The sequence below is a fragment of the Pteropus alecto genome, unplaced genomic scaffold (assembly GCF_000325575.1).
Source record: "Pteropus alecto unplaced genomic scaffold, ASM32557v1 scaffold474, whole genome shotgun sequence".
In the NCBI taxonomy this organism is placed as follows: Eukaryota; Metazoa; Chordata; class Mammalia; order Chiroptera; family Pteropodidae; genus Pteropus; species Pteropus alecto.
The window spans coordinates 222163-245368 of record NW_006434848.1 but is presented as its reverse complement, the minus strand read 5'-3'; the positions used below and the strand labels follow the sequence as shown (position 1 = coordinate 245368).

Here is a 23206-nt window from a genome sequence, read left to right as displayed (position 1 = left end):
CTCTCTCTCTCTCTCTCTCTCTCTCTTTCTTTCATAGCTCCCTTGTCCCACCCTTCTTATAAAAACCTTCCATTTTGTACAACACCTCGGAGCACCCGTCTCCTTGCCAGATGGGATGCTGCCCCGTTCATCAACCGCTTGGCGAAGGCGATCAGATCTTCGGTTTTCCTTGGCTGAACTTTGTTCTTTCAAAGCAACAGCAGCGGGAAACTGACATAGCCGAGCAGCAAGTTCCTGTGCAATGAGAGGAACGCGTGGCCCACACCTGAATGAGCCGGGGCCTCAGCCTCCTCCCTTCACACCTCTGCGGTGGACTTTGTGGCAATAAAGAGCTGGGGCGTCCCTCTGGCTTCAACAGCCCAGTCCTCTCAGTGAGATCTCATACACATCACCTCCCAGTCTTTGCCCAGGCTCTCCCGGCTCCCTGAGTTTCCCTCCGTGGTTGGATTTAGGGTTCGGTGTAGATCCGGGGTTCAGATTCATTCCGAGACAGCAGTCGGTTTATACCTGGGGTCGGGACTCTGCTGGTTTGTTCCCTCCTGGAACCACCGCGGATCCTGCGAGACTGTCCAGGCCCCGCCCACTTGGGCCTGGGAAGAGACTCCAAAGCGTTATCGTATTTGGTTTGCATGTTCCAGCCCCACACCTACCTCCCGGAGAGATTTCTCAAAAGATGAAGGTCGTTTCCACAGGTGTTTATTCAAAAGAAACTGTGCCAAAGTCCTTGGTATCGGAATGTCCACAGAGCGAGGTTCCCACCCTGCCTCTGGCTCACCGGGCCTCACACCTTGCACCTGTGCTGCCTGGGTGGATGACCTTGTGCAAACCACTTCTGACTTTGCCCCAGGCCCTCCTTTGCAAAACAAAGGTGATGGATAAGAAGTCTTTAATGGGGATCTAAGGTTAAAATCCTACAGTTCTGAGAACCTAGAGTCCCTGGGCAGTATGGCACAGGCTTTGAATTAAGACACTCCCTGGTTTGAGCCCTAGGTCTGCCATTTGTTGGCTGGATGCTCTTGGGAAAGTGACCGAACACTCCCAACCCTCAGTTTCTTCATCTGTAAATGGAGATTAAATAAGGTAATGCCTCTTAAGTGCCCAGCACAGCGCCTGGCACCACACTCACTCCATCCGTGCCCAGCAACTTAAGGACACACAGTTCTGGACACTCGGGGTTGGGACACAGCAACTGTGGTCATCTCCTTTGTTAATGCAGGACACGATAGAATGCAAAACAAGAAACATCAACCGCCCTCCAAGTGGGGACTGGTCCTTAGCCCACAATGCATGACCATGGAAGGGTCCGTGAAGATGTCCCATCAGGTGGCAGGTACAGGGATTAATGACAGGAAATCAATGTCCAGATCCTCATCTTCTCATTGGACAATTCGCTGAACCGGATATCCCCGGTTCTGTAGGAATGAATTATTCATTTCCCGTTTTCACTCTTCACCCATTTGAAAAAAAAAAAAAAGAAGAAGAAGAAAGAAAAGAAAAGAAAAAACACCACCTCCCCCGTTTCTCAGTTTATGCTCTCAGAGCAGAACATCCTCTGGTGACTAAAAAAAGAGACATATAGATCATTAATACAGGTGCGGAGAGAGGGGAGAACTCTGATGCTTGGATAATGGATCTTTCTGCCAGTCTTAGCTTTTCAAGGTTTTGTTTCCAATACTTTGCAGTCGACAAAATTGAAGGAGGAGCTACACGACTTGTTAGCTGAGAAATCGCTAAACTATTTTTCGGAGATAGATCACAATTGGCTTCTGACATATAGCTTGCAAGGAGTTCAAAGAATTGAGGAATGTCACTGTTCTGACATCCATTGGGTTTATTTAATTGTGCGAACACATTTTCTCCATGCTCGCATGAAAAGAGAGCGAGAAAGGGGACTTATTCGTTTTTCCCTGGGTATCTCCTATGCATACAAGAGACATACATGTTAATAAACTTCTACTTGTTTTTCTCTTGTTTTGAGAGAGAGAATGAGGGGAGAGAGGAAGGAATAAATTTTTTTAAAACAAAAATAAACATAAGAGACTACCAGAACTATTTTACGCCAAAAAAATTTTTAATAATTTATGTTTTTTAATTTACAATTAGCATATAATGTTAGTTTAAAGTGCATAACATAGTGATTAGACATTTATATTACTTACAAAGTGATTATCCTGATAAATCTAGTACCCATCTGACACCGTACACATTCGTTGCAATATTATTGGCTATATTCCTTATGCTGTACTTTATATCCCCATAACTATTTTGTAACTACCAATCTGTACTTCTTAATCTTGTCCCCTTTTTCACACACCCACAACCCCCTCCCATCTGCAACCATCAAAATATTCTCTGTATCTATGAGTTTGTTTTCTGTTTTGTTTTGTTCTTTAGATTCCACGTGTAAGTGAAATTACATGGCATTTGTCTTTGTCTGTCTGACTTACTCCATTCAGCACAAAACCCTCTAGGTCCATCCATGTCATTGCAGATGGCACTATTTTATTCTTTTTTATGGCTGAGTCATATTCCATCATATATATGTACCACCTCTTCTCTATCCATTCATCCATTGATGGATACCCAGGATGCCTCCATATCTTGACTATTGTAAATAATGTTGCAATGATCATATGCATTCACATGTCCCTTCAAAGTCGTGCTTTGGGTTTCTTCAAATAAATAGCCAGACATGGGATGACTGGGTCCTTCACTGTCTCTTGTGATAGCCTTTGTTTTAAAGTCTATTTTGTCTGGTATAAGTATTGCTACCTCAGCTTTTTTTACTTGTTTGTTTCCATTTTTATGAAACATATTTTCCATCCCTTTACTTTCAGTCTATGTGTGTCTGTCAATCTGAAGTCAGTCTCTTGCAGGCAGTATATGTAAGGGTCTTGTTTTCTGATCTGTTCAGCCACATTTTCTTTTGACTGGAGCATGTAATTCATTTACATTCAAAGTAATTGTTGCTAGATAGGTAGTTATTGCCATTTTCATATAAAATATTATTCATATTTTATATCTGTTTTCTTTTTTTCCTTCTTGTCAAAGAAGTCCTTCTAACATTTCCTGTAATAATGGGTTGGTGGTGATGAACTCCTTTAGCTTTTTCTTGTCTGAGAAGCTCTTTATGTCCTTTGAGTCTAAATGATAGCTTCGCTCGGTAGAAGAATCTTGGTTGTAGCCAATTTTTTTTTTAATTTTTATTTTTCAATTAGAGTTAACAGTCAATATTATTTTATGCGAAAAATTTTTTGAAAAATAAATTAAGTCGACAAATTCCTAATAAAAATAAGCAAAATAGTTAAAGGGCTATTGCTCTTCAGGCAAATGAAAAGAAACTCAGTCAAAACTGTGGCTTTCAACTCTGGAGTTCACGAAGCTCGGATTTTTAAAAAAATGACTCTGGTTATACAATTTACAATATTGATGAAAATTTTCTATAAAATAGCAGTTGAAGGAGGAAGCATTTCCAGTGATCTCCACGACTGCCCGAAAATTCTAAAAAGGTCTATTTTAATGCAAAATTGATTTAATGCCACACATGATTTTTGAAAAATATAGTAAAATACACATTCTGGAGGGGGGTTGATTGAGAACCTCTGCTCTGTCTCCCTGGAGTGTCAGCTCCCTCTCTCTGAGGCCCCCCACCCTCAGGCTCCTGGACACCCCCTCCTCCATCCTCCTGCAGTGTTGGGGTTCCTGCAGCCTGCGACCCAGGTCCTCTCCTTGCTCTCTCTGCTGGGAGAGTCCAGCCATTCTCTGGGCTTCGAATGCCACTGTTTCCGGAAGCAACATCCGATGGAGGAATTTGGACGCTCAGACAACTTTGATAGAGGAGGGAGAATTTATTAGCCGGCGGAGCACATGGGGCTTAACGGCACCAAAGCACGAGCTCCCCCTGATTGAATTTCTTACAGTTTATATATCTTTGCAACGTCCATGCACGGGGCACGTGATTCCTTTGTCTGAGGTTGTACGTGCACCTCGTGACTCAGGATGGGGAGGGGGAGTTTGGGGTGGGGGCTGCAGCGGGGAAGGAATTCCCAGACCACTGGCCCTATCTATGTACAGATTATTTGTCTTCAAGAGTGTCCAGAAGGCCATTGAGAGATCTATAGGATGTGGTTAATCTATAACCAGCTGAGTCGGTCATTTCTGCAATCCCTCCCCTTTGCATTTTTCAGATGCCTCCTCTCCTCTCTTACCACAGTCTGTCCACTAAGGACTCCCAACCTTATGCCCACCGCCCAGATCTGGAGTCATCTGGACCCTGCCTGCCTCCTTCCCACTCCAGCTGCAGGGGCCTTGCTGGGTGTCTATCACTCCGGTCTCGGGAAAGGCTATTTCCTCACCTGGAATATTTGCTCCCCTCTTTCCTCCCAAGTCCTGCCCCTCCTCGAAGTGAGAAACTAATGTCGGGAGGAGGCAAGAGGACTAAAATGTTCAATCAAGCCACATTCAGAGACTGCAGTGTGCTGGTCAGCCCTGCAGCCAGCGGGGGAGGTCACCTGCAGAACACAGGGAGATTTCTGCTGGGATCCTTAACAGCCCATTCTCCACACCGGTAAAAGGGAAACAGAGTCTTGAAGTTGCCGCCCTACGCAAAATACAAAAATAAAATCGTTCCTTCCCTATGGCTAAAACCATGGGCAGCCTATGCTTCACAGGCTGGGAATGGCCAGCAGGCCTTCCAGGCTCCATATTCTTACCCTTCCTCACTGTACGTCCATATCAGAGAAAAATGGGTAAAGTCTTTAAACTGTTAATTCACGGGAACTAAGGAATGATATATAAGGAAACAATTCCCTGAACACTCGGGGTCCCTCTCAGTGCCTTTACCCTGTCTCTCTCACTGTCCTCATGTCTCTCTCTATTGTCTCTGTCCCTCTGAGTCTCTCTCAGCCTCCCTCACTTCTGCCTCTGAGAGGAGACCACACTGTCTGTGGAGAGCTAAGTTCCCGCGTCTCTAATAAACTTTCCTTTTGACTCTGACTTTGGCGTGTGAGTTGAATTCTTTCTTCGCTCTCTGCCAGAGGACCCTCCTCTTCTCTCCGAGTGGGGCTTGCTCTCCCCTCCACTTGGGGAAAGTTGCCCTGTCCTCGTCAACCCGAGCTTCGCCCTGCCAGGCCGGGCCACAGAGCTCACAGGCACCAACTCTGGGCACCAACTCTGGGCGGACGTCAGGATCTGAGGCCCGGTGCCCTGGGGCCGCCAGTGCTTGGCACAGGCAGATGGGCCTTCTGCATTTTTGTGTGGATGCCCCAGGCAGCCACTCCTTATTCTGAAAGCTGGAGCACTGTTGAAATAAAACACGAAATTAAATGCAGAAGGAATTTACGTTAGATTTGGAGACACGGGTGCATAAAGGGAAATACGACTTCCCCAAAGTAACCCCAGGAGCCAGTGACCTTCTGAACCTGGGCAGGGCCTTTTGTGGGCTCTCTGAGGGTGGGGTCTCACTGTGTAGAGAGGCGGAACCAGTCCAGGCTGGTTCCAGCAGCAGACCTGGCAACACTAAGTAACCTTAGGAGCTTCTGCAGATGGAGGCGAAGGAGACCAAAGTTTTGCCGCCCTGAAGCTGCTCTTTGGGACATCGATTTTAAACTGTTTGTCAAGTAATAAGACTCCGAGGGGATCTTTGAGCCTCTCCCACGCTCCTCCGCTTTCCTGCCCAGGAGATTCAGATAGAAAAAACCTGCGTAGGGAAGGGAGCCCGGCTTCACCACGTTAAGAATCCTCGCCCTCGCTTAGAGCCCAAGCCTGTTAGCTGGACCCTCCCCGGGTCATTTGTCTCCGAGTTGCCAGCAGGAACTTCCCAGCCAAGTACGTTCCGTCTGTCCCTCAACCACCTGGAAGTCGCCCATTCCCGCTTCTGGAATCTAATACCCCGTCGCCCCCCCATTTCTCCTTTGTCCAGATATGTCTTAAGTACCACAATGCTGCCTCGCGTCTTTGGAATTTTCATGCTTGTGTAGGTTCCCCATGCGCATGTATTAAAATTTTGATTTTCTCCTCTTGCTGTCTCTGGTAATTCGATTATTAGCCCAGCTAGAAGAATTCAGAAGGTGGGAGTATTAACCAAAAACAAAACAAAACAAACGAACAAAAGAACAAGTTCGGCTGTTCACTGCTGGAAAGCCAATGAGAGAAAGAGACAGACAGAGTTGGGTGGAGAGGGAAGGGTGCTTCATTCAGGAAGCTGGCTGCCCCAGAAGCTGATCCACGTCCAAACGCCACCTCTGAAGTTCGGGACCCAGCAGAGGAGTTTTAAAGGGAGGAAGGGGAGGGAAGGTTCCAGGGAACAGAGAGAGTCTGTGTTCCTTTAGTCACAGATAACGCCTTTTCCTATCAGGCTCCTGGGCGTCAGCCGCCGGTTGCAGGTCCCTTGAGGACATTCTTTTCTTCTGCAAAACAAACTCGTAAATCCTCCTCAAGACCCTGAAGTTATCTTCTCCTGCCTGACAAAGAAAGGGCACGTCAGCAGCTTAGGAGACATTCACACATGCACGAGAACAGGAGTGGAGCCAATAGAGCGGTTAACACGGGAACCAAGGCCTAATTAAGCGTTATTTCATTCTGGCTGCCAAAAATACTAGGGGCATTAAAATCACTCGGGGCTCAGCTACGGGAGCAAAAGTATCTTTTTTTTTTTTTTTTTTTGCCCCCACGATAGGCTGGCTGGGAGTGGGGGCCCAAGAGGGCCGGGCAGGACCTGGAAGTGAGGAGCTGAAGGAAGAAAGGGAATTCTTTCTCTGCAGTCTTTGGACTTTTTAATGAGCCCATAATCATTTACTACTCGTGTAATTGAATTTCTGTGGAAAACTATAATGGAGATAATGGCACGGAGCTGGGCTGTTTGAGGTGTGGGTGCCATGCCTGGCAGAAACAGGCACCCAGAACAGGACGCCAGAGAACTGTGACCTGCCCACTGGTTTGACACTCTGCCAGGATTGGCCATTAATCATGCGACGCCCGTTAATCCTCCGAGGGAGGTACTAATATACCGTCCCATCTTACTGTCTAGAAACTGGAATAACTGGGAGGGTAGGTCACCTGCCCAAGGTCACAGGGCTCCTCAAGGCCAGCGTGGGACTTGACCCCAGATAGCTCCTGGACACACTTGGCAGAAGGTAGGGGGAGGGTTATCATCGGTCTCTCTCGGGCTCTTCCCCTCCCCCTCTCTCTCTCCCATCCTGCCTCCTCCCCCGCCCCCCGCCCTCCCATTGCTCCAGCCCAGTGACCAGTGGGGCGGAGGGCGCCCCTGGTGGAAGCGGTGTGTTAGTGGAGGGAGGCTGCGCCCAGCGCGGGTCCTACCAGGACGTGGAAGGGTGGGGGTCAGAGCTGGGGTGACGTGTTCGCTTTATCACAGTCTAGAGCAGCCACTCCCTACGGAGCAGGTCGGGGGCCTAGGAATAGAGCAAAACAGCCCCCTCCCCCAAAGCGAGAGAGAAGGAGAGGGACAGGAGTGAAGAAACGACCCCTCCCCCAACGACTCATACTTAAGAGCTGTGCGACCTTGAGCCGGATACCTTAACTCTCCTCTGCCCTCATCTCATCAGATGCAGATACGTTAGCACCTCCCTCAAAGCACACGTGGGCGACGGCATCGATAAGGAGAAAATTCTGAGATGTTCTAAATGAAATTACAGAGGCCGGAGAACGTGAGAAAGAGAAAGAACCGTTAGTCCGTTAACGGCTGCCGGCCAGATGACAGAAGACTGCCCACATTCCTGTGGACGCTGTTGGCACTTGGGACGGACTTACAGGTGGCTTAGATCGTTTTAGCCAGGCACCACCCACCTCCAGCGCCGCCTGCTTGCTCGCCCGCGGGCAGGAGCGAACACTTCTTCATGTGGACTGGGAGCTGGACTCGGAGCTGGACCCCTTCGCCTTCTCCCACCCCTTTGCCCACAGCTAAAGTAAATTTCTTTCAAACGAACTCTTTCTCCCCACTTTCCCCTACTTGATGTATAAAACTGCTTTCAAAATTCTGGTAATGCAGGGAGGAGGCAAGAGAATTAAAATGTTAAATCAAGCCACATTCGGAGACTGCCATGTGCTGACCAGCCCTGCAGCCAGGCCACGAGGTCACCTGCAGAACACAGGGAGATGTCTGCTGGAACTAAGAGCCCCTTCGCCACACCTGTGAAGAGGGAACAGGAACCAAGAGTCACTCCCTGTGGTTAAAACCACCGAGAATCTAAGGATTAAAGGCTGGGAACTGCCCGCAGGCCTTTCACGCTACACATTCTTACCTTTTCACACTAGACTCTTCCCCTTCCTCACTGCATGTTCCTATCAAAGGAAACGGGTTGACAAAGTCTTTAAACTGTAAGTCACAGGAATTGAAGAATGACACAGAAACTGAATTCCCTGGACACTCAGGGCCCCTCTCACTGTCTTCACTCTCACTGTCCTCTCGTTGCTATTGTCCCTCTGAGCTGCTCTCAGGCCCTCATTCTGTCTCTGAGAGAGACCACCCTCTGTCTGTGGAGTGTTACCCCTTCCCTAATAAACTATTTTTTTGACTATGACTTTGGCGTGCGTTTGAATCTCTTTCTCCGCCAAAGGACCCTCTTCTCTGAGAGCGGGACTTGGTCTCCCCCCATTCGAAGGAATTTGCCCTGTCCTGCGTCACTGGGACGATGGACCTGCTGTCTCTGCCCCCTAGCCATGCTGCTGGAAGACCCCCAAAGCCGGTCTTCTTTTGGGCTAGCATTTTGGGCTCAATAAAACCTTACTTTAAAAAAAGACCTCAGTCGTGAAAGTTAAATTTTTATTTGTGAGATACCCAAAGGGGGGCTCCCTGACCCAGGCAGGGGTGGGAGACGAGGGCTCGGGCTTCCTATTTACCGAGGCCCTAAAGCTTTGGGGGTCCAGAGAGCGGAAAAGCCCAGCGGCTGCTTTCCGGGCTCACCAAGGGGTTGCGCGCAGGCCACAGTGCGGAGTCAGCGGCGTTACTGGCGTGACCGCGCTTGACCATTACTCCGTCCTAAGAGGCAGGCACTGTCGTGAGCCCCATTTACAGATGGGGAAGACTGAGAAGCTGGATAACTCAGCCAAAGTCACACAAGGAGACGTGACAGTGGCGGGGGCGCAGCTGGATTCCGGTAATTCCTGTTTCCAAGCCCGAGACCCCGCCCTCCGAAGCTCCAGCTCGGCCTCGCATTCCTCTTCATCCCATCCCCCCGGACATTTCCTGTGCCTTTTGAATGCAGAACCATTAAGCTGCCCTGCCATCTGCCAAACCTTCCCCCCAAGATGCTGCCCTCCTCCCCTCTTCCACGCCACCATCCCGCTAAGCCACATATTTTCATTGAACAAGACCGTTCTTGCCCTACGAGAATTCCGAAGCCAGCCTGGTACATCTTCATCCCACTAAATATCGGTGTCGTCCCAACCAGGTGCAGTGTGAGGCATAGGCACCCAGGGGTGAGGAAGATGGGCCCTGTTCCCGCCTTCATCCAGCTCTGGGCTTGGAGGAGCAACCAGCGCCAGACAAAGGATCACAGATGTGCGGTTGAAAGACCCAGATGGCTGCAGGAGGGAGGGTGGATGGGGGAGGTGAGCCTGCAGGCCTGGGGGCCTGGAGCTGGGGGAGGAAAGAGGGATGCGCCCAGGTGGGCGGGGACTGGGCTGGGCCGGGCCCCTGCGGAGGGCAGGAGGGAGCCTTAAAGCCAAAGGCTTGGGGAGGCCGGAAGGAAGAATCAGAGCCCCATGACTCAGGCATTTGAAATGAGGAAATTCACAACCAAGAGATAGATGCAGTGCTGTCTCTAAGATAAGAAGCCGGAACAATATAGAGACTGGTCCGTAGGGGAAGTGGATGGAGATGTTCTGTCAAAGCCATTCCATGAAATACCTCCCAGGAGTTGAAACAAATGAACCACAGCCGCGTGTATGGATTTGAGCAATCTATTTAAACTGAGGGAAAAAATGCCAGTTGCAGAAAGATAGGCGTGTGCTGTGTACTGCCTTGTGCGTAAAGTTTAAGCCTGCAAAAGAACATTTTCCCAAATATTGTGCGTGGATGCACAAAGATGTAGGAAAGGAATAAAAAGGTATCTTGAAATATTAATAAGAAAGTGGTTGTCCTGGAGGAGGCAGGCAGGCAGGGAGGGAGGACTATGACATCTGGGAGGCGACACAGGAAGCCCCAAGACAGTCAGAAATAATTTCTCTAAAGAAATAAATGGTAAAAATGATAAGATATAACAAAGATAGGTGTGTGCATGCACAACTATCATGACGATTCCTCTAAACCTATCCTGTCTCTGTATTTGAAGTAATTATTTTTAAAACAGAAGGTGGGGGGGCGGGGTTAGGAACCAGATGATGATCAGACAGACAATCGGAGGGGAGGGAAAAAGCCATCGCAGGGAAGAGCTGCAATTTTATATTCCTCAGCCCTCGGCTGCCTTCCTGATGTGAACTTGTGTAGGCACGCGCGTGTGCGCGCGCGCACACACACACACACACACGCACGCACATGCAGTATGGTAAATAGAAAGTATTAGAAAAAGAGAATGGGGTGAGGGCGTGGGGTAGAGTGGGTGAGAGGATGGATGAGGGCGTGGATGAGGGATGGGATGTGGGGACAGCAGCAAGAGACTAAAAAAAATTGCTGCCTTGCAGCCTGTGACATAGTCAAGTCCCCAAGTGACTTACAGCCCGGGATGCTCTGAGATTCTGGGGAAGCCACAGGCCGGGGGTAGCAGAAAGGAAGCCAGGCTCATCTTAAACTTCCGCTTTGCCCAGTCTCGGTGCCGGGTGGGGTGGCTTTGAAAGAGGGAAAGGAGAGAGACTATGATAAGCAGAACTGGGAAGAGAAAGTTGGAGGTGGGGGAGGCGTGGGCCGAGGAGCAGCCCGCCATGGCTGCTTCCTCAGACTGCCAGTCCAGTTCTAGAACCAGAGGCTTAGAAGATCCCAAGGAAAGTAAACTCCCCAGCAACTGCCAGAACCCGTCACTCAGCCTGCTGGGCGGCAGCCTCCACGGTAGTCTAAGAAAATCCTTGGTGGGAGCTTAAATGTAAAGAGTCACTCTGGCCCCACCCAGCCCAGATCACAGAGCATCTGATGGGAAGTAGCAGGTAGGGGATAGAGGGGGTCAGCTGTCAGCTGCTGAATAAGATGTGTGGGCATCTCCCCACCAGGGAATAGGAGAGGCCAGGATCCACCAGTGATGACTCAGTTCCCACTGTTACACAGAAAACCACAGGCCCAGAACGGCATCGCTCATGCTAAAGTCCACTGTACCCGGAGTTAACATGTGACCTAATTGCAGTTTCAGCCTCCCCCAGAAGCATAATCTCATCAACCCGGCTGGAATACTCTGGTCCAGCACCAGAAAGTTCATCTGTCACATGGGCCCTTTCTATCCACCCCAGAGAGAAGAGGCAACCAATCTACAGGATTAAACTCTTCCCATTCTCTTCCCCCAGAGAAAAGAGGTCCCAGCCCCCCAAATAACCCTATCTTTCCTTTTAAAGCAGGGAAGCGGCAAGAGAATTAACAGGTTGATCAAGCCACATTCAGAGACTGCAAGGTGCGGATCAGCCCTGCAGCCAGGCCGGGAGGTCACCTGCGGAACACAGGTGGGACCAACAGCCCATTCCCCACACCTGTGAAGGGGAAAGGGAACCCAGAGTCATTCCCTGTGGCTAAAACCATGGGGACCCTATGGATTAGAGGCTGGGAACTGCCAGCAGGCCCTTCGCTCTACATATTCTTACCTTTTCATGCTACAAACCCTTCCCCATTCTTCACTGTGTGTCCGTATCAAAAGAAATGGGGACTGAAGAGTGGTATATAAAATGAATTCCCTGAACTCAGGGTCCCTGTCGACGCCTTTACTCCATCTCTCTCTCACTGTCCCTCTCACTCTGTCTCCGAGAGGAGACCACGCTCGGCCTGTGGAGTGTCACCCCTTTCCTAATAAACTTTTCTTTCGACTCCAACTTTGGCGTGTGTGCTTAATTCTTTCTTCACTCTCCGCCACAGGACAGGACCCTCTTCTCTCGGACAGGGCTTGGTCTCCCCCACACCACCTTGGGGAAGTTTGCCCTGTCCTGTGTCACTTCTGTCTGTAGCTCCCCTGCCCCACCCTGCTTCCTATAAAAAACTTTCATTTCGTAAAACCCTTTGGCACACCCTTCTAGATGCTAGGTGGGATGTTCCCTGGTTCATGAATGGCTTCATTAAAGCCAACTAGATCTTCAAATTTACTACAAATTTGAAGATCTAATTGGCTTTAATGCAAACAAATTTGAAGATCTAATTGGCTTAAATGCAAACAAATTTGCATTTTGTTTTTTAACACCACGAGGTTTCTGATTCCATCTCCTCCTGCAAAACTGCTCCTCCAGCTTCCCCCCCAAAACTAGTCCCCCCCACCCACCCCCTACGTGCCTTCCCTCAATTGCTTCCTCACCTCTGTAAAAGGCACCATTTTTCGACTTGCCTTGGACAAAAATCTCAGCTCAGGGGGAAAAAAAAATTGGTTTCACTAGAAAACATATCCTTCTGGGTTATCAGATTCCAACTGTGTTCACTGTCTTTCCACGATACTGCAGCAGTGTTTTGGAATCACGTCTCTCCCCACTTAAGACCAGAATTGTTTGCATTTGACATAGTCGACCTTGAACCCTTCCTCTGTCCTTCACCCCAATGTGTCAGCGAATCCTGCTGGCTCTACCTCCAAACGTATCCTAAATTTATGATTTCATTCCCATCCTGCTGGGAGCCACTGTCATCACTTGCCTGGACCTTGCTTGCTCTAGACGCTTCCCCTTCCCTGCTCCCGGTCCCCACCATTCCTTCACCGAAGGGCAGCCAGAAAGGTTTTTTTAAATGCAAAGGAAAAACGAACCTGTGGGGTAGGGAATTCGCTACGGTAGTGGGAGGGGGGTATTGAAAGTGCGTGAGGGAGGTTTGGGGGGTGACGGTCAATTCTCCATATCCTGACAGGAGGTTGGGTCACACGGATGTGCGTTTGTTGAAATGCGTCTAAGATAGACTTCAGATCGGTGCATTTCACTGTATGTAAAATAATCAGGTGGGGGAGCAGGGGGGTGACCTGTAAACAAATATTGAACTCCAGCAAATGACATGCAGGCTGACGTAGGAGTGCAGGAGTGAGGCAACTGTCTTTCACATGCATCCAAAAAAATGAGGTGGATCGACAGGGCAACATAAACGTGCGTCGCAAGGCAAGGATAGTAAAATGCTATCCGTGGAATCTAGGTAGTGAATATACAGGTGTCTTCCGGATGTTTGAAGGGTTTCATAATAAAATCCTAAATGAAAATGCAAAGCAAACCAAGTAACCGTCCTGCTGGAAACACGTCAACTGCTTCTTTTTGCACTAGAAATAAAATGCAGTCATTTCCAGGGCCCTGCAAGTGGTCCCTGCTGACCTCTGACTTCATCTCCTACATCCAATCTTTGATGCAACAAATATTTATCGAGCTAACATTTATTTAACACTTGTTCTGTACAAGTACCTGTCCTCGTACCTACTTAATCATGAAATCGACCCCCGCTTTACGAAAGCGTTATCAGAGGCACAGGGAAGCGAGGCTGCGAAGTCAAGTAGCGCGGCCTCAGACGTGATGTCGCTACTGCTAAATGAATGAATGAGTCCATCATCCATCGCTGAGACTGGCCCGCGTTCACATCCCAGCTCGGCCAGCTTATTAGCCGGGCGGCCTATTTACCCCTCTAAACCTCCGATTCTTTATTGTTGAAGGTCAAGGCCCTCCTCTCCGTTCTTAGTGAAGATCTCAGATGCTGGAAGAAATCGGCTGAAAGACCCCCCTGCCCCCATCCCACCCCACCCCACACACACCCACACACACACGCATGCACGGCGAACGCACACCCGGTACAGTGAGCAGGCAGGTAGGAGCTCGGGAGGGCGGCTCGGGGTCACCGCCAGACTCGGGGTGTGGCCTCCTGCAGGCTGCCAAAGTCTTCGGCTTCCAGGTTCCTCCAGTTTGCCCACGCCCTACCTGGGGCCCAATGCGCTGTCTCCGCTCCCCCGAGCCTGGGCGACCACAGAGACAACCGTTCGGGAGTGTGTCCCCGACACCAGGCAGAGGCGGTGGTCTGGGACAAAGAAGTCCGCCGGCAGGGAGAGGATTTTGCCCGTAGACGGGGGAGGGGCGAGCTGCGCGGCCTCCCTCCGCCTTATTTCGTTGGGGAGGGAGCCTCTCCGACCGGCGGAGCCGCGTGGAGCGTCTGGGAGCGACGAGTAGGAACCAAGCTGCCGAGATGGAGGCGGCCGGCACCTGGGCGCTGCTGCTGCTGCTGCTGCTGCTCCTGATGCTGCCGCTGGTGCTGCCCAGGACCGGGACCCAAGGCCACCTGCCCCCCGGGCCCGCGCCGCTGCCGCTGCTGGGGAGCCTCCTGCAGCTCCGGCCCGGGGCGTTGTACTCGGGGCTCTTACGGGTGTGAAGCCGCGGGGACGCCCCGGCTAGGGGCGGGGGTCCAGGTCCAGGAGCGGGAGGGGACTCCGAGGAGGGGAACTGGAGTGTCCGGGCAAAGAGGCCTTCGGCTATCCCAGGGAGGAGGCAGGCACCGGGTCCCAGAGCAAAGGGGCTATGGGCATCTTGGAGTGTGACAGGAGCAGGGGTCCGGGACAGAGAAGGGGGCGCTGCCTGGGGAGAGAAGACAGAGGGGGGCTAGGAGGGGCCCTCAGAGCCCTGGGAAGCTGGTGGGGGCAGGGGAGGAAAGCCGAGGGAGCCCAGCGGGAGTCATCAGGCGGGGGAGAAGCCGGCGGTGTGATGGTGGTGGGCTGGTCCCAGGGGAGAAGCAGCTGGGCAGAGACAGGTGAGCTTTCCCAGGAGGAGTCGTCCCTGGGGGAAGTGGAGGGTTCCAGGAATCTGACTGCAGAGAATCCAGGTGTGTGTGTGTGTGTGTGTGTGTGTGTGTGTGTGTGTGTGCGCGCGCGCGCGCGTGTGTGCGCGCGTGTGGTTGGGGGGGGCAGTAAGTGGAGCTGGGTGGGGAGGGAGCTGAGAGCTCCCAGGGAGGAGGAGGGAAGGAGAGCAAGAAACAAGGCAAAGGCGGTCCCAGCCTCTGGCGTTGGGGACAGTGGGAAGAGGCCAGAGGTTTCCCACTCACAAGGAGTCTGGGTGACCTGCCAGGACAAGGTTAGGGCCGTGGGGTCTTGAGGACAGGTGGGGCAAATGCCCAGTGGTGTCTGCTCCAGAATCTGAGGGGTTAGCAGTGATTGTAAGGGTGGCTGGTTTGGGAGTGAGGAGCTAGCAGCTGAGGAATTGTGGGGGACCGAAGCTGCAGCCGCCCATTTTTGCTGCCACATGTCTGAATTGGGAGGGTATGGATGGTTTCTGGGTTGTCCCAGGGTCAGAAGTTAGGGCTCTGCAGGAGGTAAGAGGATGGGAACTAGAGAGTGTCGGAGAAGGATTTGGGGAGCCTGGGGGGTGGTTCCTCATAGGTGGAGCATCCGGTGACAAGGGGCCATGATGAAGACATTAGGCTGGAAGAGGCGGCAGCTCGCCCCACAGCAACCGCCTTCTCGCTCCCTCCCCCAGCTCAGCAAGAAGCACGGACCAGTGTTCACCGTGCACCTGGGCCCCTGGCGGCGCGTGGTGGTCCTGGTCGGGCACCAGGCTGTGCAGGAGGCCCTGGGCGGTCAGGCGGAGGAGTTCAGCGGGCGGGGGATGCTGGCTACCCTGGACCCGACCTTCGACGGCCATGGTGAGTCATGAGAGGAGCCGGAGGCCGCCGCTTCCTCCTCCACTCAGAACCTGCTACCACCTGCTGGTACGTGACCTTCCCGCGCGGCGGAGTGTCGCTGGGCTTCTGTTTCCCCACCTATAAAATGGAGTGATAACAGTGCCTGTACGTAGGGTGTGGGGAGGACTGAATGAGGACTGGGCCTTGCACAAAGCAAGCACTCGTCACCGGGGCGCAGTAATCTCTGTCCGGGCGAACGCCCCAGGGCAGGGAGGAAGCGGGCAGGCTTTCAAGGCCCTGGGAATTAATTGCTGTACATAAAAGAAATGTAGAACTAGTCTCCGCTAAGACTAAAAGCTGGAGTCCTGCTCTCCCCGAGTGCCTGGGCCAGTGGGGAGACAGACATGTGACAGTCTGTATAGGTCAGACGGAGCTGAGATGGGAGAGGGGAGGGCACTGGCCGAGGAGTCAGGGCCAGGATGTGGGCAGGTGCCTGACCCAGCGCGTTGGCTGAGAGATGTCCAGGAAATCTTGGTGTCTGAGCTGAGACTCGGGATGAGAGGGAAGGGTGTTCGAGGCAGAGACCATCAAGCGCGAAAGCGTGGAAGTGAAGCATTTGTTCATTCAACCGACAAGTTGTCATTACGCCTGGCCCGGCCCTGGAGACTGGGCATGCGCACTGGAAACTGAGCACGCGGAGGAGACCCAGACGCGTGTGGTGCCCTGTCTTGCTGTGAGAGAGGTGGACTTGGCAGTAGGACAGTGGAGGGAGAGGACAGAATTTTTACATGAGTGGCCCGGCCTTGAGAGCGGGACCCCAGGTACCTGGACTGGCCTGGGGGCAGGGTGGAGGGAGAATGGGAGGACTCTGGGAAGGCTTCTCAGAGGAAGTGACATCTGAGCCGAAACCTGAAGGATGAGTGGAGTTAGTTCAGCAAGGATAGAGTGGTGAGTGATCCAGGCAGAGGGAACGGTGGGGGCACAGGCCTCGAGGGGGGAATCCTGACACACGAGAGGAAATGATTGTAGGGCGATGACAAAGGAAGCTGGAGAAGCTGGCTGAGCCTGGTCACGGGGTGGGGTGGGGGGGGGGGGCTGTGTCGCACCAGTGTTAGGCTTTGGATTTTCTTGGGAGCAGTAGATTTTAAGCTGGGAAAGGGTATAGTCGGAGTTAGGAAGATCCCCCTGGTTGCTTTGTGGAAGCCCAGGGAGGGGACTGGGCTGGACCAGGACTGGGGCCTCGGTTGGAATGGGGGCGTGGTTGGGAAAGGAATCCGAGGCTTGAGACAGGGGACCAGGGATGGTTGGCTGAGACAGGAGGAGGGATGCTGAGGCCGCAGTGGTGTGGCGGATAGGGAGGGGATGAGGCGTCCAGGAGGCCACTACCCGCCAGCATTCTGCAGGTGGGAACACTGAGCTCGGAGTGGGGAAGCGTCTGTCTAGAGCAGGTCTCTTGGATAAAGGAGGAAAACAGCGCACTTCCATCCTCCCCCACCTCGCTGTTCCACCACTGAACAAGCGAGGTGGGCCAAGGGACCGGGTAGTACTCCAAAATGTTTGGGGAGGGCAGTGACGAATGGATGGAAGGGAGGAGGAAGGAGGAGGACGGTGAAAGGATAGTTGGGTGAAAAGAACAATAAAAAGAGGAAGGAAGGAAGGAAGGAATCAAGGAAGGAAGGAATCTTCGCTCACCGTGATTAATCACAGAACAGGAGCCTGGATAATCCCAGTTACCAGCTTCTCAGGTGCCTGTCGCCCCTGACCCAAGGCTAGATATCTATGAAGCACTTGCTGAGTCCTCGTCCCTGGCCCAGGCAGGTGTGGACTTAGGACAGGGCCCCACGCGCCCCCTGGGTCACCTCGCGGGGAGGAAGTGGGTAGTCCCAGGGAGTGTGGAGAGCGGCCGGCCCCTCCTTGAGTCGAGCCCCTTTCACAGGGGTTTTCTTCTCCAATGGGGAGCGCTGGAGGCAGCTGAGGAAGTTCACCACGCTGGCCCTGAGGGACCTGGGCATGGGGAAGCGAGAAGGCGAGGAGCTGATCCAGGCGGAGGCCCAGTGTCTGGTGGAGGCATTCCAGGGGACCAAAGGTCAGCAGGGAGGGTCAGCCCGGGGTCCCCAGGGACCTGCGTGCATGTGGGGACAGCCATCCCTCTGTCCCTGTCCTGCTGTCTCGCTGCGGGTCTCTGTGTCCCCAGTATCGTCACATCACACTTTCTGCCTCTTTTCCTTCTCTCTGCTTCTCTGTTTCTCTCTCCTGTAAGCCTGTGTCTGTCTCTGTCTCTGTCTCTCTCTGTCTCTCTCTGTCTCCCTCCTTGTCTGTCTGTCTACCTTCCTATCTTTTTTTTCCCTATCTCTCTGCCTCTCTTTCTCCTTGTCTCCCTGTCCCTATCTGTCTCTGTCTCTGTCTCTTTCTGATCACATCTGGCCCCCATTAAGTGGGTCCACTCTGTCTCCATCCCAACCCTCCTCCCTGCCCCTCTCCCCCAGGACAGCCATTTGACCCCTCCCTGCTGCTGGCCCAGGCCACCTCCAATGTCGTCTGCTCCCTCACCTTCGGCCTCCGTTTCTCCTACGATGACCAGGAGTTCCAGGCTGTGGTCCGGGCGGCTGGTGGCGTCCTGCTGGGAATCAGCTCCCCGTGGGGCCAGGTGAGTGGGTGGGACCTCTCTCTGGCCACCCGCCTGCCCCAGGCGCCCATGAGAGCAGCCGCCCTTCTCCCCGCAGACCTACGAGATGTTCTCCTGGCTCCTGCAGCGCCTCCCAGGCCCCCACACACAGCTCCTCAGCCACGTGAGCACCTTGGCCGCCTTCGCCATCAAGCAGGTGCAGCGGCACCAGGGGAGTCTGGACGCCTCGGGCCCCGCACTAGATGTGGTGGACGCCTTCATGCTGAAGATGGCAAAGGTGGGGGAAGGTCAGGGGTGGGGGTGGGAGGTGCTCCTGAACGGGGCTGGCGGCCTCTCACCCAGGTGAGGCTGGGAATCTGTCAGCCCCCACCCCGCATATCTCTGTGAGTTCACGTCTGCGCACCTGTGAGCATCGCTCTTCTTTCTGGTGCATTGTCCTTTCGGCCTCGCCCCGCGTCCCAGTCCCCTGCGTCTCTCCTCTTTCCCCGCCGTCCAGCCTCAGCCCCCGCTCAGGCCCCATGCCCACTGACCTGTCACCAGCAGCCCCACCATCCCCTCACCCCGCTCCCTGCTCCCCCAACCCACAGAGGACATTTCCTATAAATTGCAGTCATCACTTATGACACCTTGCAGGAGCAAATTATGCTAATAAAGTCCACAAGGATAATTTATTATTATATGAGAAAATGAGAACTAAGATGACTCTTGTGGAAATAACTAGTTTTGAATTGTACGATCTTTAGAATTATGGGAGATATTCAAGGCCATGCCCTTTGAATAAATACGGCCACCCTGTTCTTGGAGAGAATTTTCTCCTTATCTTTTTTTCACTTTTTTAAAAATGAATTAATTTATTTTTTCTGGTGACATTGGTTAATGAAATCCAACAGGTTTCAGCTGTACACTTTAACAGTAAGGCATATATATATTTACACTGTGTGTTCACCTCCCATAGTTAGATTTCTATCTGTCACCATATATTGGACCCCTCTTTTTCATTTTTTTAAGTAAAAAAATTATTTGTAGTAAGATACGTGCAACATAAAATTTACCATCTTAACCATTTTTTTTTTAGTGTGCGGTTTAACAGTGTTACATGTAGTCACATTGTCCTATAATCAATCTCCAGAACTCTTTTCAACTGGCAAAGCACAAATTCTAGACTCTGCACAACGCCCCCTGTCCCCTCCCCAGGCCTTGGCAACCACCATTCTGCTCTCTGTCAACATCTCGCCTGCTCTAGGCAGCTCACGTAGCTGTAACGATGTGACTCGTCCTTTAGTGACCAGCTTATTTCATTGAGCAGTGCGTCCTCAGGGTTCGCCTACGTCGTAGCACGTGACAGGATTTCCCTCCTTTTTGAGGCGGAATCATGTTCCATCGTGTGGACATAGGACATCCGTCCATCGGGGGACGTTTGGGTTGCTTCCCTCTGTAGCTGCTGTGAATACCACCACTGTGAATGTGGGTGTCCAGGTATCTCTTTGAGACCCCGCTTTCAGTTCTTTGGGAGATACGCCTAGAAGTGGATTTTCTGGACCGTCTGGTAGTTCTGCTTCAATTTTCGAGGAACCTCCACGCTGTTTTCTAGAGCCGCCGAACCATCTTACATTCTCACCGGTGGTGACGGGTTTAGTTTCCCCACATGCTCACCAACAACACTTGTCATATTTCGTTTGTTTGTTTGTTTTTATGATGGCCGTTCTTTTCCTTTTTAAAAACGTTTCGACCAGAGAGAATTAATATCAAGAGCCCACTTCCTGACTTTCCCGGACATTTATTTGAGCTCTCTGACAAGGCTTGAACTTGCTGTGCTGGGCCTCTGCTCCCCGAAGCCTGTGTTCTCTGAGCCCCTCTGCCTGGTTTTTCCCAGGAGGAACAAAACCCAAACACTGAGTTCACTGACAAGAACTTGCTGATGACGGTCATTTACCTGCTGTTTGCTGGGACGGTGACAGTCAGCGCCACCGCCCGGTACACCCTCCTGCTCATGCTGAAATACCCTCAGGTCCAAGGTAGGAGCCTTTTCCACCAGCCAGGCCCCGGGAACAGAAGTTAGGGCTCGAGAGGAAGAATGTTCAGGTGGAGTGGACAGCCTGAGTCAGAGCCCGGAGGTGACCGTGAGCCTGGCCTCTGAGGTGTCTGAGGAGCGAGAAGTGAGGGGACTGCTGGTTGTAGCATAAGGCAGGCGTAGTGAGCTATGAGGCAGGAGTCTCAGGGCCTTGTCACCTAATCCTGAGCAATGGGGAGCCATGGAAGGATGTTGAGGGATGGGGGGGCAGGATCAAATCAGCATTTTAGAAAACTTCAGGCTGCCATGAAGAGGTAGATTGTAAGGTATGACAGAGGGTACCAGGACCCCGGGAGAAGGACGAGGCAGGGCCCTGCGTAGGAGAGGACAGGGCTGGGACAAGCTGTGGGGAGGGAAGAGGGGGCCGAGCCGGCAGGTGGCAGAGAATGACGGGGGAGGGAGGAGCCCAGGGCTCTGGCCAGGGGACTGGGGGACTTGGGGCCACCCTGAGATGGGGACAAAAAGGATGAGACTGTTCCAGGGGAGATACTGAGGCCTGTTTGGGACATTTTGAGTGTGAGGGGCCTGGGGCCACCTGAGAGCTCATCCAGGAGGGTCGGGACTAGAGATGAAAAACAAACCGGGGTGATGAGAGCACAGGCAGGGACAGAAGCTGGAGGGCGGGGGGGTGACGGGGAGAGGGTACGAGGCTGAGCGGGGCAGGGCTGGTGGGGAGCCCCAGAGAAGACCAGCCTCTCGGCGTCAGGCAGCTGTGGTAAGTGCCGTCGAGCCAGTGGAGTGGACCGACCTGGAAGCTGGGGGACGTGGGGTCTGGAGACTTTGCTGGAATGGAGTCAGCTGTGACTTCAGCTCTCTGGGCCTCAGTTTCCTCACATGGAAAGTGGGGACAGATGCTGGTACCTACCTCGGGATTGCCGAGGGAGTTAAAGCAGGAGAGATGTAATGCCCGTCACATAGGAGGCGTGGGACCCAGGCTCGGCCAGGGCTAGGGGACGCTTCCCACCCACCAGCCTCACCCCAACCACAGCTACTCAAGAAGATGGGACTTCCGAGGGGACGGGTGGTGGGCCCCACCCCCGACCTGCCTCTGACCTTCAACCCTCCTCTTCTTGGGGGCAGAGCGCATGCGGGAGGAGCTGACTAGGGAGCTGGGGCCTGGCCGGGCGCCAGGCCTGCAGGACCGAGCCCGCCTCCCATACACCAATGCGGTTCTGCACGAGGCACAGCGGCTGCTGGCACTGGTGCCCATGGGAATACCCCGCGCCCTCACCCGGACCACCCGCTTCCGGGGGTACACCCTGCCCCAGGTGGGTCTGCGGGCCAGCGGCCCAGTGGGGTCTCCGCCTCGGCCTGAGTCTGTTGCTGTCTGTGTCTGAGTTTTTCTGGATCTTGGTCTGTCTCTCTCTGTCTCTCTCTCATTCTGTCTCTATCTGACTGTCTGTCTGTCTGTCTGTCTGTCTGTCTCTCTCATATCTCCCTTTCTGCATCTTCCCCGCCTCGTTTCCTGCCCCTTCCTTAGAGAGAACTCAGACCCAGCGCCACCAGAGGGCGACGTCTCCCCAGAAACCCGAGGCGCCCAAGTGCAGGCAGCTCCCTCCTTGAGCTTCATCGTAGTGGAATCAAACCACGGCCGTTAGAATCCAGTCCTGCTGTTTTTTCTAGTTGGGACCTTGGGCAAATCACTTCCTGCTCTGGTGCTCCATCGACCCCTCTTCTATCCTGGGCATGATAATAGTATCAACGCGGGAGCGTAGGGAATGCACAGGATGATGCTTGTAAAACACCAGCTCGGCTCCTGGCGCCCGGGTGGGGGTCCCATGTACCCGGCAGCAGTGACTGTTGCTGAGGCGATGAATGACAGCTCCTGAGAGTGACAGCAGTAACAGCAAGCATGGGGGACTGAGGACCCGCTCTGTGCCGGGCGTTTCATCTTCAGAGCCGCCCTACGCCATTATCGTGCCCATTTAAGGGTGAAGAAACTGAGGCCCTGCAAGGGTAGAAGGCTTGCCAAGCTCACCCAGCCCACGAGCGGTCGGGGCAGGATTTGAACCCAGAGCCTATGCTTTAACCACGGCTCTCCGCCCTGTCTTTCCTGGAGTGCCGGCCCCTCTCCAACTCAGAGCCCCGTTAGCCAGAGTCCCCAGTAATGGAGGTCTGCCCCCCTCTCCTCACACCCCACCTTCCTTCACCCTCCATCACAGTCCTGGAACATGCCGACCCCGATCACAGCTGAAGGGGAGGCCACCCTCCTGGGACCGGGGCAGGGGCAGCCCTCACGGACAGCCCTCACCCACCCATCCACCGTCACCTCCAGAAGACCAGAGCCGCTCAAAGCCGGACTCTGAGCCAGGTGGCTGAGGACAGCCACAGCTGAATCACAACATACCGTCAAAGCGGAAAATAACAAGCCATGTCAAATGTCGCCTTGGGCAAGTTGCCTAAATTCTACAGGGCTCATTCTTCCCACCTTTAAAATGGGGATCGTATTAGCTTCTTAGGCTTGTTCAAGTATTTAGTGAGTTTATGTGTGTCTGTGTCTGTAAGTATAAGACTCATACCTGTTATGTACGAGGTAACGTATATGTAATGCTTAATAGTGTCTGGCCTTTGATAAGCTTGGTGCATGTTGATGCTGTCATGTTCTGTGAACTGGTGTCCCCAACACCAGTTGGGCCCGGGCAGTGACGGATATTTGTAGTTTTATTTTTATTTCCCCTCAGGGCACCGAGGTCTTCCCCCTCTTGGGCTCTGTCCTGCACGACCCTGAGGTCTTCGAGCAACCAGAGGAATTCAACCCAGATCGATTCTTGGATGCGGATGGAGGGTTCAAAAAGCAGGAGGCATTCCT

At 52.8% G+C, this 23206-nt stretch overlaps 1 protein-coding gene and 1 long non-coding RNA gene across 2 annotated transcripts in view; both read left to right on the top strand.

Moving 5' to 3' along the window:
* The first annotated feature begins 6734 nt into the window (after nucleotides 1-6734).
* LOC112478882 lies at nucleotides 6735-8537 on the top strand. The gene is made up of 2 exons (XR_003045991.1): nucleotides 6735-7133; nucleotides 7563-8537. It is a non-coding gene; the product is annotated as an uncharacterized LOC112478882 (long non-coding RNA).
* Nucleotides 8538-14014: 5477 nt separating this feature from the next.
* Nucleotides 14015-23206, top strand: part of LOC102883384 (cytochrome P450 2S1) — a 10524-nt gene continuing 1332 nt past the window's right edge. The window contains 8 exon segments of the mRNA XM_015588432.2: nucleotides 14015-14452; nucleotides 15556-15721; nucleotides 17637-17786; nucleotides 18187-18347; nucleotides 18424-18603; nucleotides 20200-20341; nucleotides 21478-21665; nucleotides 23079-23206. The exon segment at nucleotides 23079-23206 is cut by the window's right edge and continues 19 nt beyond it. Coding sequence (XP_015443918.1) covers nucleotides 14276-14452; nucleotides 15556-15721; nucleotides 17637-17786; nucleotides 18187-18347; nucleotides 18424-18603; nucleotides 20200-20341; nucleotides 21478-21665; nucleotides 23079-23206 — 1292 coding nt within the window. The 5' untranslated portion in view covers nucleotides 14015-14275.